Source organism: Quercus suber, unplaced genomic scaffold (genome assembly GCF_002906115.3).
Source record: "Quercus suber isolate HL8 unplaced genomic scaffold, Cork oak 2.0 scaffold_737, whole genome shotgun sequence".
Classification (NCBI taxonomy): Eukaryota; Viridiplantae; Streptophyta; class Magnoliopsida; order Fagales; family Fagaceae; genus Quercus; species Quercus suber.
The window spans coordinates 97113-113978 of NW_027070176.1; the positions used below are offsets into that span (position 1 = coordinate 97113).

At 32.3% G+C, this 16866-nt stretch overlaps 1 protein-coding gene and 1 long non-coding RNA gene across 2 annotated transcripts; one reads left to right on the forward strand and one right to left on the reverse strand.

Moving 5' to 3' along the window:
- Nucleotides 1–616: 616 nt before the first annotated feature.
- LOC111990561 (transcription factor bHLH148-like) lies at nucleotides 617–1777 on the reverse strand. Its single transcript, XM_065766735.1, has one exon. It carries the CDS (start codon nucleotides 1686–1688, stop codon nucleotides 774–776), a length of 915 nt encoding a protein of 304 aa, XP_065622807.1. The 5' UTR covers nucleotides 1689–1777; the 3' UTR covers nucleotides 617–773.
- Nucleotides 1778–4265: 2488 nt separating this feature from the next.
- LOC136064689 (uncharacterized) lies at nucleotides 4266–5989 on the forward strand. Its single transcript, XR_010626275.1, has 3 exons — nucleotides 4266–4870; nucleotides 5132–5726; nucleotides 5844–5989. It is a non-coding gene; the product is annotated as an uncharacterized LOC136064689 (long non-coding RNA).
- Nucleotides 5990–16866: the final 10877 nt, after the last annotated feature.

Sequence of the window (16866 nt, forward strand, 5' to 3'; positions counted from 1 at the left end):
GAACCTCAAGGACTAGGGAACAATTTAAAAAACTGCCATCCATGTCTAATTGACAAATAAATTCATGAAAGTAATTTGAACCCTGATGAGGAGAATAATTTTTTTGAATTTGGAGGATCAACTTGATTTGAAACAAGTTGTGTACTTAATGGAAGATATGGCAATGATTGAAGCTTTGCTACAATGATCCAAGTAAAGAAGTTTGAGATTCAAAAGCTGAGAAATGCTATCAGGTAAGCATGTAAAATTATTTTTCCTCAAATTCAGAGATGTTAGTGAGGATAGGTAGCTAAGATCATCAGGGAGAGCTCCGTCCAACAGATTACAATCACTGAGATCTAGAGATACTAAAGAGCTTAATCCTGAGAATGACTCAGGCAAAAACAGGCTGATGGGCTCTGGTTGAGATTGTCGATCAATGAGATTTCTAGTAGGCTATGTTGTCACAAAATTAAGTTAAGAAATAGCTAGGTTTTGATTTGCCAGTAACTCAGTTTACATTTTCTAATATTTTCAATGAAAATATTTAATAATTAATTTCCCATGTTTGATTAATTATAGCAAAACGAAAAATTATATATGTATAAAAAAAAAAAAAAAAAGAATTATTTCCAGGTAGTATGAAAAGATTTTTAATTTTACTTGCAAGAGAAAAAGGCAACATCGTATTTAACAGAGAATTAATGGAGATATTTGAGAGGGAGGAGAAAAGAGAAAAAAAGAAAAAAGAGAGAGATAATGGAAAGGACACGTGGCAGTAGAGAAAAGTGTGATCAGCTAGGCGGCGGTGCGGAGCTAGAGCTGGCGGAGGAGGAGGAGGAGCCGGAGAGAAGGTTGGCGAGGGTGGTCATGGCTCTGACTTGCATCTCAAGCGCGGCTATATAATCGGTAGCTTCTTCTAGAATCACCGGCAAGGATAGTTTCCGGCAACCGGGGACTACCCGGCTCAAAACACGCATTTTGCTCTTCACAGCCAGCAAGCTCTTCCCCTTTAGCCTCAAAACGCTCACTTTATGCTTCTTGGGCGACCGGCTAGTCCCGGTGGCACTCACCACTCTTTGCTGCTTCCTATGCTTCTTTTGGAACTTCCGCCTTCGCCAGTTCGTTAAGAAGGCATAGCTCCACCTTCTTTTTCCCTTAGTCGCCATAGCCAAGACCCTATCAACGGCTTCACGCACGGCTCGATCGCGCTGCGTAGCCGTAGCCGTAGCCGAAAGAGGAGGAGGGCTGACGTGGACTTGGCTGAGAGTTTGAGGGAGCTTGGAAGAGTAGATTTGTTGTTGCGCTTCAGATTTACATTTGTTGTGGTTTTTATCATCTTCTTGGTGGTACAAAAGTTGTAATGCACATTTCTGCACTATCACGCCTGGCCAGTCACTCACAAATGAAGCCTTAATGTGGTTGCAGTGTTGCAACATATTCTTGAATGGCTCCCCTGGTACGTAGGATATCCAAATGAATTCACCTAGCTCAAGTAACCACGTGATTTCTTCTTTACTGGTGGAGAAAGCAATTGTCTGATCATCGACATTAGTCATACTCATTTGGCATTGACAATATAGGGAGTGAGATTTTCCTGAATTTAAATGGCTAAGGATGAAGTTTGGATCCCCATGAATTGAGAAAGATGCATATAGAACAAGCCCCATACAATTACTATCGTGATACAAATTTGAGGGCAGATCCATTGTCACTGAGTGCCCATGATTCTGATGACTGAACCAGTCTTGAAATTTACTTGGAGGGAAACAACAATTATACGAAGAGGATGGATGAAAGTCCTGCAAAAGAGAAAAACAGCGTGCAATTAGAGAGAGCGGTAATCATATATATTTAGTGTTGAAAATAATATTTTATAATGCTTTGTTTGGTTTGGTGGTATTTATCTTTTGTACAAACTAGTTCATAAAAATGCACTTGGCAAAAACTATAGTTTAGGTATTAATAAAATTTTTAATTATTATTATTATTAATGTTATTATTATTATTATTTGCCCTAAGATAAAATTTTACTCTAATTAAATCTAAATGTATATTTATATGAAACTTACTCTTAGAGACTTGAATCTTAATCCTTACTTCTCACACCCCCACAAGCATTACTAATGTTAGGGGTGGCGCCAAGTGTTTATCAAGATGGTTACATAACTACCCCAACTTGAATATATATATATATATATACCTTAAAAAAATTGATTTTTAAAATAATATGGGTCTTTGACCACCCAAAAAAAAAAAAAACTTGATAAAAAAAAAAAAAAAAATCCAAGTTTTGTGTGATAGTAAACAAGGTTTTGAAACCCGGACCGTTTATTGAACCGTAAAAAGGAGAGGTTTAAGATTTTTAAAGTCGAACCAAGGTTAAATCAGGGTCAAACCGTAATGACTTCATAATTGATTTAATAATTATTTAAAATATAAATAAATTAATTAAACTTAAGAGAGGAGTATTCTTATTATCTTTTTATTTTCTTTTCTTTTCTTTTTTCTGTTAACTATGGACTTATTATCAAAAAACAACGTGTAGTGATTTTCTGTTTTTATATTTTCAAATCAACGTGGCACTCTAATTTTTATAAAACTAAATAAAAGAAAAAAAAATGTTGAATAACTTAGAAATCAAAACGTGGCATTGTCATTTAATACCCCACCTACCTCCACTTTCTTTTCATCTTATCTGTTTACCTTATTGTTCTCCACTTTTCAGTCTTTTCTTTTCTCTTCACTAGTTTTTAAGTTTACAACTCTACTCTCTCTAATATAGAACCGGAAGACTAAAACATCAACGGCAACGCTAAGATGTAATCTACCAAAAAAATATTACCTTCTGTGTTGGGGGGCATAAGTAGGATTTCCTTCTAGTAATTTACTAAGAATGTTTTTCTCTTTTTTCCCTTAATTTTATTTCTATATATGGGTCGGTTTTGAAAATCAACTCTGACTCTGTCACCGCATTGGCGTCGGAAAGGTCATTAAGTTCCGTTCGCCGGCATTGGCTCGTTCAATCAGCCCAAAGCTTGGTACGGTCTGGTCTATGAGGATCAGTTTTGTCGGTAAGGTTCGGTCACTGCTCACCCCTACTCTGAAGGGAGTTGCGTGATGTACTTTGAAGGGAGCAGAATTTAAAGCTTGTTTTTTGTGTTTTATTTATTTATTTAATTTTTTTTTTTTAAGGTTCAAATTTAAAGGGAAGTAGGGAATCGGGAGAAGCGATCTGATCACGGTTCTCAGAACCATGAGGTCTGACCGCAGTTCGCACGGGTCCCTACTTTTTTCCCATAGAGCGGTTCTTGAGACTAAAAGAACCGCAAAAATGAACAGTTCGATGTTTTCCCAGTCGAACCGTACGATCTGGTCCGAATTTCAAAACCTTGATAGTAAGTATAAATGAGGCTCAAAAAAGTTGCTTGTCGTATCCTAGTTTGAAATCCATGTTCAAAGCAGAAAATTTATTGTTTATAGAAAGAAAAATGTTAAAGATATTATTATATAGAGCTTATAAACTGATATCACAATCAATATGATTGATAGATTTTAATAACATAAAAAATAAATACCTAAATTTATTTTTTGCGAGTGATAATATAGTTATTAACATCATTTAGAAATAATTGAAGGAGTTAGCAGGCTTCGTAATAATCACTGCTAAAGTGAATAAAAGAATTCATTGTAGTTTATTTATTTATTTATTTATTTATTTCAGATAAGAGATAGGAAAACTCATTGTAGTTAAAGAGAAGTATATATGTGGGATCTATTTAGCTCAATTATTGAAGATTCTTATCATCAAATAAAATATTAGGCATTCAAAACCTACCTATAACAAAAACTGATTAGTGTTTTTGGCTGATAATAAGAGTAATCATTATAGGGTGAACACCATAAAAGTTGAAGTACATATAATTCAAGGATTATTTTTATAGAGGTTGTGTTCTTTCAAAGTGAAAATTATTTGAAATTGATTTCACATTGCCAAGTTTCAAAATTCTTGATTTCTTAAGGTGTCGAAAAATTTGTAGTTTCTAAGTGCACTATAGACCATTTTTGTGTTGATTTGTATGTTTAATTATTTGGCTGAATGTGAGGTTCTAGTTAGTTCAATTGACAAAATCTGTTATCATTAAATAAAATATCTAGGATATAATCCCTACCTACACCAAAACTAACTTTGTCAAATAATAAAAAGCAATCATCATGAAACGAATGCCATAGATTTAAAATATTATATATATATATATATATGTCTTATTATATTTTACAGGGCCAAATTCATCAAGTTAAAGGCTTTTGCCTGGTTGTACCTCAAACTAAAATTTCAGAGTGGTTCAAGAATAAGGAGTGCGGGCAATCTGTGCAAATCCCATTACCTCCTAATCTCTTCAATAATAGAAGTTGGAAAGGGATCGCTCTATGTGTCATTTTTGTAGTCCCTTCAAATTTGAAAGATGTTTCTCCTGGTCAGGATTCAAAATACTTTCATGAATTTATTTGTCATTTTGACATGGATGGCGTTTTTTTGAATTGTCCCCTAGTCCTTCAGGTTCCTAAGGAAACATTTGTTGGTTCATTTGGACTTTGGCTATACATATCACATGCGAGGTTTACAGAACATTCTGACGAAGGGAGTTGCATTGGCTCTTTGATTAGACCCACAAGACTGGATATTCAGATTAAAATGTGCGGTGCATGTATTCTATATGAGCAAGATATGATAGAATTTGTACAAAACTTAAGGCAAGAAAATTTCAGGAGCTGTAATGACCCCAGTCGAGGTCATGAAAAATTGATAGAAGATCATCTGAGCAATTCACGAGGCAATGACCCCTGGCTAAAACAAAATCTCAAGTCATTGCTTTCAAGATTGTATCAGGTCTCTTCTTATATCTCAAGAAACTCCTTTTTAGCAAAACATTTATGGATTTAGGCGCAGTTATGTTATATTAATTCCTCAATATATCTCCTCTTTCTCTATGTTAGACTTTCATTCACACGTGTTTATTCAACAACGTGACTACTCAGTGGTTGTAAGAAAAATGTAAAAATTTGTCTCTAAACTTATTATTTTTTATATGTTTTTCTCTCAAACCATTCTATTGAACATTTGATCGCCATACATTTATGTATTTTACAGGTAGATTGGGCACAAAACCATTTGTATGATTATATCTTTCATCAGATTGCCCGTCCACAACACTGGTTCACTTGTCAAAAACATGGGCCCTACATAGAAATGCAGTTGCCTCCAGATGTGCACTATAATTCAACATGGTTGGGGTTCACTGTATATGCTCTTTATGGTATTCAGATGAAACAAGCTGGTTACAAGCTGGATTCAACAATTTTGCTTCACTATTCTGGTTTTCAGTTTCTTTTGCGCCATACCCAGCCTTTCCTCTCTGGAGACCTTTCTGATGAGTCATCGCAACGACTTGTTGTATTTTAATACCACGCCGTGTTTTTCAGTTGAATCGGTGTAATCACATTGGGGCTTTATTTAAAAGCGGTGACCCAGGTGTGCAAGTTGAAATGTGTGGAATCCGTCTTGTATATGAGCAACATGTTGAAGAGTTTGTGCAAACACTTGTGGAGTACATGTTAGGGAGTCCGGATGCCAATCATCAATCTTTTTCCGAACATCTTTCACATCAACGTAGAATATTGCAAGGCTGCAACCATGAAAAACATTATCTTTGCCCTTTCTTACCAGAAAGGTTAAGATTTACTGGGCAAGTTTTTTTTACCCTAAAATTTGTTGAGAGACATGTTCAGGCTAGGGTAGGTAAAAATGCAATAGATATAAAATTTGTTTGTCAAACTAAAGATATGGTTTTTGGTACTTGCAGGAGGCCTAACCCCATGCCAATGGTTCTACCAAATAATGAAACTATACAAGAGGAGTGTACTTCACGGGAAACATTTTCAAGTCAAGTAATTGCTGCAGGCCTTAAATGTTGGTTAAAACCAAATTTGCAGGTCTCTCTCTCTCTCTCTCTCTCTCTCTCTCTCTCTCTCTCTCTCTCTCTCTCTCTCTCTCTCTCTTTCTTTCTATTTAATATATATTATATATATATATATATATATTTGTATAATATTTAAAACCTGTTGTCAGCATTTTTGGCCGATTTCTCTTTGTTATAACCATGCATTAAAAAAAAAAGTTAAATATTCGAAGAGGTTTAGATACTTTCATTTTTAAAATAAAACAAAAGATCTAAAGTTAAAGCGTAACACAAAGTGTTCGCATCAGTTGAGCCACATAAGTGGCCATGTCTTCATTTTCTTTTCATTATTTTTAAAAGATATATATATATATATATTATATAATAATAATAATAATAATAATAATAGGTAAAATTAAGAGCAAATCCAATTAGATTTCAAATTGGAATTAAATTAGAGCCTAATTTTATGCATGTGTCCCATCTAATCTAAGTTTTTAAATTTTTGTGCCAAGTTAATTTATTCAATGTAAAAATTAGATTTTCAATTAGAGTTTAATTTTATGTCATGTGTCCCATCTAATCTAAGTTTTTTTTTTTTTTTTTTTTTTTGTGTCAAATGAGTTAATTTAGTGTAAAAAACGAAAAGTCCAATATAAGTAAACCATAAAAAAATATAATTTTTGAATGATTTTATATTTATGAGCCTTTGTTTATAACTAAAAACAATTCAAGTTTATAAGTCATATATATATATATATATATATTAATAGCCAAAACTAAAAGAGAATCCAATTAAATTCTAAACTGGAGTACTATTTTGCGCCATGTGTCTCATCTAATTTTTAAATTTGTTTGTCAAGTGAATTATTAGGTGCAAAAGTTAAAGAGTCTAAATTCAATTAAATTCTAAATTGAATTTTAATTGGAGTTTAATTTTGCGCATGTGTTCCATCTAATTTTTTAATTTTTGTGGCAAGTAAATTATTGAATGCAAAAATAGAAGAGTCTAGATCTAATTAGATTCAATTATATATAATAATATATATATATATATATATATATCTATGTACGTATGTAATTGGAATTGTTTAATAATTTATGAAGATTGAGAGATTGAAGAGGATGAATCATAGGATAAAAGTAAGGTGGATGAAGTGAAGAAGTCCATTAAGAGTATTGTGTGATTCTAAAATACATACTAAGTTAAAGAGAAAATTTTATAAGACATCTATAAGACATGCTTTATTTAATGATACTAGAGTTGGACTGTTAAGAAGCAACACATTTATGAAATGAATGTAATCAAAGTTAAAAATATTAAGATGGAAAAATAGAAAAAAAAAAAAAAAGGGATGGGATTTCAAAAGAGAAGAATCACTTAAAGATAAGGGTCTATTGTTAAATAGATGACAAAAAATTGTTTGAAATGGTTTGATTATGGGTAGAGGGAAGCATTAATGCACTATTGAAAACAACTTAAGTCAAATGGACAAAATGAAGGTAGAGAAAGACATAAAATAAAGAGCGTGAAATATAAAAAAACTGTCAATGAAGGAGGTAATAGAGGTATGAATTTGGCTGGAATACAATATTAGAAAATAATACATGCGATTGACCTTGACTAGTTTGTTAAAGATCCACACAACCAATTCTATCATTAAGCCAAATAAATTTTTTTTTATAAATAGTATATTATTTCAAAAAAAAAAAAAAAAAAAAAAAAAAAAAAAAAAAAAAACCATCTTCTTCTCCCTATTAGTCCACACATAATGTTACATTTTCTCCAACTCTTCACCTCCCTCTTTGCCTTTTTTTATTTAATTTTTTTATCTCCCCACACTCTCTACTTTACTATAACATTTCTTTTATCCTTTTCTCTTTATATTTTGACTCTTCTTTCTTCCAATCTTATTTTGTATAAATTTGGTGTCATTTCTCCAATTCATTCCATATTTTCCCCACAAAAATAGTGAGTACTCTCTCTCTCTCTCTCTATTTTTTTTTAACTTTCTTTTGGTGGATTTATGTTCTTTCTTATAAATCTAATTTAGGTTGATGGTTTTTTATTTTATTTTTGAAGATTGATAATGTCTTTATGGTTTTAGTAACACATTCAATGCAATGAAGGTGATCATTCTGTTTGGAGTGCTCAACCTCTCAAGGTTGTTCAATTAGAGAAGGTTGGAAGACTAGGATTCATTCTCTCAAGGTTTTTCTTGGTGTTTTAGTGGTTGTCTTCCTTCTCACAAAATTAGGGTTGAAATAGGGTTTTATACAAGTAGGAAGGAGAGGGAATGGTAAGACATCATATAAATAGTCAATTATCCCTCTTCAATTCAATTTAAAGAAACAAATATAAATTGACATTAATAAAAGGGGAACCCTTCCCTCTTCTTCTAAATTTCCCAAATTTGGGGATTTAGAAATGAGGGGTATGGCAAGATATCTTTCCCTTCCAAATCCCCTCAAACCCATTCTTTCTATTTAAAAATTAAAAAAATAAAATCAAACAATTTTTTTTTTTTTAAATTTTTAAATTTTGTTTTTGTTTTGAGAAATCTAAAATCAAAACAAGGTTAATTAAACACCTCCATCCTCTTCACTCTAGTCCACTCCTTATCCCTTAGACAAACCCAATGTTAATGCTTTTGACTAAGTATGACTAAACATAGTACATGGAATATTGGTTTAGTCTTAGTAGATACAAAGATGAAGGGTTGTAAGACTTGATGATCAAAAGATACTAAAGAGTAAGAACTTTGATATAATTGTATCAATAACTTCTAATGATTGAGAGATTGAAGAGGATAAATCATTGGATAAGAGTAAGGTAGATGAAGTAGAGAAGTGCATTAAGAGTATTGTGTGATTCTAATATATCTATTAAGTTAAAGATAAAATTTTATAAGACATCTATAAGATGTGCTATATTCAATGATATTGGATGTTGGTTTGTTAAGAAGCAAAACTTTCATGAAATGAATGTAATTGAATTTAAAAATATTAATGATGATAGAATTTCAAATGAGGAAAGTTACTTAAACATAAGGGTGGCCCCCTCTTGATAAATAGATGAGGGAAAATTGCTTGAAATGGTTTGATTATGTGCAAAGGGAAGTGATTAATGCACTAGTGAAAAACAAATTAAGTCAAATAAAAAAAAAAGAAGGTAGAAAGAGACCTAAAATAAAGAAGTAGTGAAAAAAAAATGCCAAATAATTTGGATGGAATATGATATAGTTAAATAATTTTTTTTGGATAGATACAATAATATTTCAAATCTATGGCATTTGCACTATGATGATTACACTTAATCATCTGGCTAAGACACTAATTATTTTCTGTTATAGGTGGGGATTAAACTCCAATCTCTTATCCGAAGATAAAAGACTTTACCAATTGAGCTTAATTGAAATCAACATTCAACCAAAAATGTCTATTTAATAGATAGATAGGATTTCAAACCTATGGTATCCTCTCCATGATAATTGCTCTTTATTATCTCACTAAGATACCAATTGGTTTTTGGTGTAGGTGAGAATTGCATCCTAGATCTTTTATTTAATGATAAGAGATTTTACTAATTTAGCTAACTAGAACCCGACATTCAACCAAATAATTAAACATACATATCAAAACAAAAATAGTCTATAGTGCACTCAGAAACTACAAATTTTTTGAGACCTTAAGAAATTAAGAATTTGAACTTGGCAGGGTGAAATCAATTTCATAGAATTTTCACTTTGAATGAACACAACTTCCATAAAAATAATCCTTGAATTATATACCTCTCTCTCTCTCTCAATTTTTTTAGAATTGGTTTTACGCTTTGTTTGTTTCGAAGTTGATGTTTTCTAAGAAATGAGTCACTTTATAAAACGTATTTTCTATTAAAAAAAAAAAGAATCTAATTTTTTATGTTTGGTAGTTAGTGGCATAGCCACATGCATGGTTGGGGGGCCATGGCCCCATAGCCCTAAAGAAAGCATTAATCAACTAATCTAGTAAATGTTTCCAAAAACAAAAAGAAAAAAAAAAAAAAAAGAGAGTTTTTGGAGTTGATATACAATTTCAATAGAATGAAATAATTACATAGTAAAATTTGTGAGTAAATAGTAGAGCCCCTAATTTTTAGCTCAATCTCAAATCCTTTTAATGCTTACAAATCATTCATTAATGATAAAATATGCAATTTGGTTGAAATTTTCTATTCTCAAGCAAAAAAAGGTGGGGAAAAAATCATGTGAGACTTCAATTGTAATATTATGATTTCGATTTGTCAAACATGGATGAAGTTTTGCAAACAATTATATATTAAAAAGGAAATTATGAATAATTTTGCTATAAAAATAACAATTGATGAAGTTTATTATGTGATGTATTATTTTTTAGCATAACTTTGATGGAAGATACTATATTCTTTTTTTTCTCTATATATTTGTATATTGTATAGCCAATTATACAACTTTTCTATACTCATTATTAGAGTTTAAGAAGATTTTAAGTTTCTCTTTAAAAAAAAAAAAGATATTTTGTCTAGGTGTGTATATATACATATTAAAGTTAATAATTATATATAAAAGAAAATTAACATTTATATTTTCATGCACACATATATTATGTGGATTTTTTAGGTAGTGTATATATGTGATTTTAGTTTATCTTGATGCAATAGTTGCCCCCCACTCCCCTCCAACTTAAAATTCTTGACTCCGCCACTATTGGTAGCAACCTTAATAAGTTAGAAAACAATCTCTTAAAAATAAGCCATACTTTTTAGTTGATCAAAGATAGTTTTCATTTAACTCATTATTTTTATGTTACCAAACAATGGAGAACATGGAAAACTATCATCACATAAGGTTTTCTATCGAAACTATTTGTTTCTTTAAACCCTAAAAAACATATTGTTTAACCTAATTTATTAACCAAGTTGACACTTAGGTTTATTATTAAGATCTAGGTTAAACAATAATAAATCATATCATGCACAGTGGAAAAGAAAATAGCACACAAATATGATCATCCAGAAAAACCAATGAGACGAACCATCTTAAGGTAAAAAGCCTGGGGAGGATTTGACATAACTATCCTCAAGGTAAACAAATCTACTAATAGAGAATTGAAGTTTTTATAGTAAGATTTAATCCTAAATCTATTGCTACATCTAGTAGTAATTTACTGATACGACCGCGTGCGAGTTTTGAATCCACGGGCTCTTATCTCTTGGATATGTAGCACACAAACTACCACGCTTATGACTTTGAGATCTCACTTAAAGTTTTTGATCACCAATTGTTGATTTTGTTGCAAAAACTAGATTCCACTAGCACTTGATTGTAAATCTCGTTTTGGTAGACACTTGTGGAGTTAGAAGGTTACAGAACCTCTCAGATCTCACAGGAGTAACTCATAAGTCTTCTAAGAGTCTTGAAAACGTAGTTAGGGTTTTCCTTTTATACTTAAGAGTGTTGGACTGAAACTCTAAACGTTTTCACAGGCTTGTGCTTGATTTAAAATTCTATAAAAAATTCTTTACTGTGATTTTTTATTGATCGAGCTTATTCAATCGATCAAGCTTCAGTGAAATTCAATTCTTTTTACTACAGCTTGAATGTTCTTGAGACTTGACTTGTACCACCTTGAACAATGTCTTACACCTATTCTAGACATGTTTTTGTTCTCGATTTGCCAAACATAAACAAAATAGAACTCTAAACATTTAATCCTAAATCTTTAGAACCTAACAATCTCCCCATTTGGCAATCCGTGACGAAACACACATGCACATGAAGTGCTCAACTCAAGAACTAGCCGAACATTACAAAGTGTTGCCCTAATACAATTCTATCACAATCTACTAACTATTAGTTACTAGAATAGACAGTAGTTGAGAAAGAATTAACTTGTAAATTTCTAAAACATAGAAAATAAACCATAAATGCATATGTGGAAAATACAGTATAAATCTAAAAGCTAAAAACTGAACTTGAATTCACAAAACATCAAAGGTAGATAGATATATCAAATGAATAATCATCAATAAATCATCATAGTCAATCATAAACCATTAAGGTTTGTGAAACAAGAATAAAAGAAGAAAATATACATAAAAAAATATATCAAATCAGCATAAACTACTCCCCCTAAGTACAAAAACTCTCAAACTCTCCCCTTAAGTACAAGAGCAACACATCTAAACCTACTCCTCCTTTTTGTTACGTATTGCCAAAGGCAACCATCAAGATCCCGAGGGTGGAGGAGGTGGAAATGCACTCCTATACTCAGCAAAATCAGCTCTCAAGGTAGCAAATGCACTTAATCATTGCACATCTAAACCTACTCCTCCTAAGTACAAAAACTCTCAAACTCTCCCCCTAAGTACAAGAGCAACACATTTAAACCTACTCCTCCTTTTTGTTATGTATTGCCAAAGGCAACCATCAAGTACCCGAGGGTGGAGGAGGTGGAAATACACTCTTATGCTTAGCAAAATTAGTTCTTAAGCAACAAATGCACTTCATCTAAATCAGCTCTGAAATGCACTTCATCATGGCACGTAGTGAGAGAGGAAGGGTAATAGCAATCTCAGCGTTAGCAGTAGGATCCATAGTAGCAGTATGATCCACATGAATCTCCTCAATAGTAGGGTCCACAGCAGTAGGTAGATCACCAGTAGTAGGAGCAGCAGTAGAAGCTTCCACTCTAGGTTGCTTTAATGGACTAATACTTGGTTTAGCATTCTTCCTTTGAGCAAATCGCTGTGTAAGAAAAGTGGCTCCTATAGGGGCAATAATATAAACTAACTCTAGAGAAGGAAAGTTTTCTAACTCTAGATAGTTCAACACCCTATATATAAAGATTGGAAAGAACAGCTTATGTGCTCTAGATATACTCCTAAAGACCTTAACAATGGTGTGAATGAAAAGAGAGGGAAAACATATAGGACCATCAGTAAGAAAAGCATACAAAAAGACATATCTATCTATAGGAATGGTGTGATTATGAGAGATAGAAAAGATGTTATGACATTCTATCCTAAAGAAAAGATAATTAAGCTCAGCAAAATCACATGAGTTTATTCTTGGTTTAGATCCCCATGTAACTAATATTCCATAAGGAAGAGACATCACATCATCTATAGGAGGAGATTAGTGTACGGAAAGGTAGCATTACAAACAAGAGGTACATGAAGAGCCTCAGATACTATTTTCTTAATTATCCTAAACTCCTTACCTTAAATCCAAGTAGACAAAATATGATTACCTAAATAATTAGACTCAATAGAGAGATTCAAATAGAATTCTCTAATCAAAGCAACATGGGAAGGATTAGACACCTCACATAAAGACAACCAATTCCTAGACTCTATATTCTTACAAATGGAAGGATCTAATTTATCTAGAATGACTTGGCTTTCTCCCAAAATAGACCTATATTTGTTTAAGTTTTCAAAGTATCGTCATTTTTGGCTGTAGGAAACCTAACCCTATCAAAATGAACAGGAGTAGAGGATGATGCAGAGGTTTTCTTTGCTTTGCCTTGCTTTTAAACTTTTTGCCAACCTTAAGAGCCATATCTAAGATCTAAAGAAAGAGGAAAAACCAATACAGAAAGAAAAACCAAGGGCAAATTACATTAGAGAGAGATAAAGCACAATATAGAGAGAATGTTCAAAATCTATATGATGCATGATATATAGACACAAATGATGCATGATCTAATGCATAAAACAGTCCAATTATTTCACAATTTTGAAAATTGATCACGAAATTAAGGTGTTATGAAAAATTTCCAATTTTGAAACCCTATTGCTTTTCAAAAGCACACAATTTGAGTAATTGAACATCACAACTAGTATAAAACAAGTTATAAATACTCAATTAAACAATATCAAAGGTCAATTTCACCTAGTTTTACCAAATTGAATAAAATCCCCAAATTCCTCAAAAACGCATAAACCCTAATTTTGAAAATTTGCACAAATCACGAAAATTTTGAAACTAAAGTAGAGGAAACATGTTTATATGATGCATGAACAAAAACTCATTCAACAAATTTGATCAAAACAACTAGAATCACCAAAAACCCCCAAAATTTCTTTATTTCAAAAATTTTGAAAAAATTGATGAAAATGCACAAATGCATGTTATATAAACAAAAAGGAAGGGTAAAAGAGTCTTACCAATGTGAAGGAAGAAAAACCTTGAAGCTTTGATTCAGAAAAGAACAAAAAAAAAAATTTTGACTGAAGAGGAATAGAGAGGAATTGAAGGAAGAAGACAAAGTTTTGAAAAACATGTGATTTGATTCCTTTTTTTTTTTTTTTTTTTTAAATGACTTTCGATTGATCGGGAGGAATTGAGCCAGCAGTTGAAGAATTTATATATTATATATATAGATGAGTTAAGTTATACCTGATGGGTTCAAGTTATATATAACTCTCCACTTTTTTAAACATTGGATTTAAGTAGATCCAACAATTAAAAAAAGACTATAATTATTACAAATGTTCTGATTAAAATCTAATTAATTACCTTCTTTTATTACTTTCTAAACCCAAAAAAAGTTGACTTCTGACTCTCTCTCTTATTTAAGTTTCTCTCTCTCTTTCTCTCTCTCTTTCTCNGGCCAATTCAAAGAAAAAAAAAACTCTAGATAGGTTTTCTACAACATATACGCCCATTTTTTTGAAAGAGAGTTACTCATCTTTAGAGAGAAATTATTGTAGCCTCTTCTCCACCTCTCTCCCATTGTCATACCTTAAGAGGAGATTTGTACCCAAACACAATCCACACCTATTTAGAGTGTAGAGAATGTTTTGGAGCCTGGGAAGCTTTGGGAATTTGTCAAAAGAAGCTGGTGAGACTTGGTAGATACAATCAGGCGTATTGCGGGATCCGAAGAGCTAGACAAGACACTGTTCCGAAAAGCCTTATTGGAATAAGAGCTTGGAGGGCTTAGGTACATTGGGTAGTTTAGACTTGGAGGGTCTCTTGCTAACCCATGTATCTTAACTGATTGTCTAGTGAATCGATTACCGCTTGGAGGGTGGTGGAGAGGTTTTTCGCCGAGTTCTTCGGTTTTCTCTTCGATAACACATCGGCGTGTTATCTTGTATTTGCATCTTTCTTCCCTACTCTTTTACATTCCATTTTACTACTGTGACGTTAAGTTTATGGATTAAAGTAGTTTGTTTGTTTATTTGCTCGCATTTACACTATTCCGCGCTTAGTATTAAGTTAGTGTAAAATCTATTGAGCCGTAACTTTAATTTGGGAGTCTAAACAGCTCTTGTGTTTTCAACACATTTTCGAGCTTTCATATAGAATGAGAGAAAATAACAAATTTATAATAAAATAATGGAGATAAGAAGGGTCAAAATAAAAAAGAAGATGAAAGGATAAAGGAAGAGTGATATTAAGGTTGATAGTAGTGGGAAGATAAAGTAAATAATTTGAATACAAATAAATAACAATACTAATCTATCTAGGATGCATTATTATGTCACTAAACTAAATTCAAATAATTTATCCAGCACCCAGGTTATAACATTCTCCAGCTATTGTAGCATTATAAACATTAATGTTACTCTTGCTATTATATATGGGATAAATATGACCCCTTCCCTTGTTCTCCCCTACGCATATGAGATGTTTTAAGAAGTGAAATGTTACTCTTGCTATTGTATATGGGATAAATATGACCCCTTCCCTTGTTCCCCCCTACGTATATGAGATGTTTTAAGAAGTGAACATCTTTCATAGTAGTGGGGTCCAGGGAAAGATAGGAAATGTGATTTCACTATATTTTTTACCATTTTGAAAATCAATGCTTGCTTACACCATATCCTTCTCCTCCAATTTGAGAAAACTCGACCTTGAATTTTTAAGTGTAAAAGCTAAGAATTTGGATATTTGATACTTGTGCCAATTCATCAACTATTTTTGGGAGCACAAGGACATAAATGCATTGCTTCCCACATCCTTGAACTCATCGAGAAAGACAAAGACAATGTGTGGGATTGAGGTGGACTTATAATCACAAGAAGATTCCTTTGATTTATCTTTTCTACTTCATTGATCCTTTAATCTTCAAAGGCAATTTTTGTAGCAAGTGCAGTTGGCTTCAATGCCTTTGGTGGGTTTTAGATCTCTTGCATATGATTTAGGGGCTCCTGGATCTTTGACACTTTAGTGGGAGACTCCATAGGTGCTTCATTGATTGGTATTAGAAACTGATCTTGTAGGGCGCATATGAACTCCCCCCCAATTGATAATCTCGTTGCTTCTAGGTTTGAAACCATTCTCATGCCTCCCCTTCCAAGTAAGGAGTGGCAATGAAAACCATGTGGTGTGGTGAGGTGTTGTGGAGAACAAAGAATTCATTGACATTGAGAATCCCCCCAAAAGAGGTCTTCATCGTTGAATCTTGGTAACTCCATGGATTGTTGCTTTGATACCAAATATTGAGAACCAGAAAAATAAAAGATAACTAAATCGATTTGAGGTGACTAGCCTCTCGAACTTGAGAGGGGGAATAGACTTTTGGGTTAATTTTTAGCTTATTTCTATTAATGCATTCAATGTAAATAAATAACTAAGGATGAGATAACCACATCAACAAATCCTATCCTAAAATATAGGATTGATTTGAAAACAAAGAAATAACAATATTAATTAATATCTATGATGCATTATTCTATTACTAAACTAAATTCAAATAATTTATATAGCATTTGGGTTATAACAAAAGCTGCATTGCCTCCTTTGTATTTTTCTTTGACATAGTGAAAATTATTGTAGCTCCATAGATGTAGGCACATTGCCAAACTATATAAATCTTTGTGTTGTGTGATTGTTTATTTGTGCAATTTTTATAATCTCTATTTTTGCATCTCATTGTTTCTATACGGGAGTTTAAA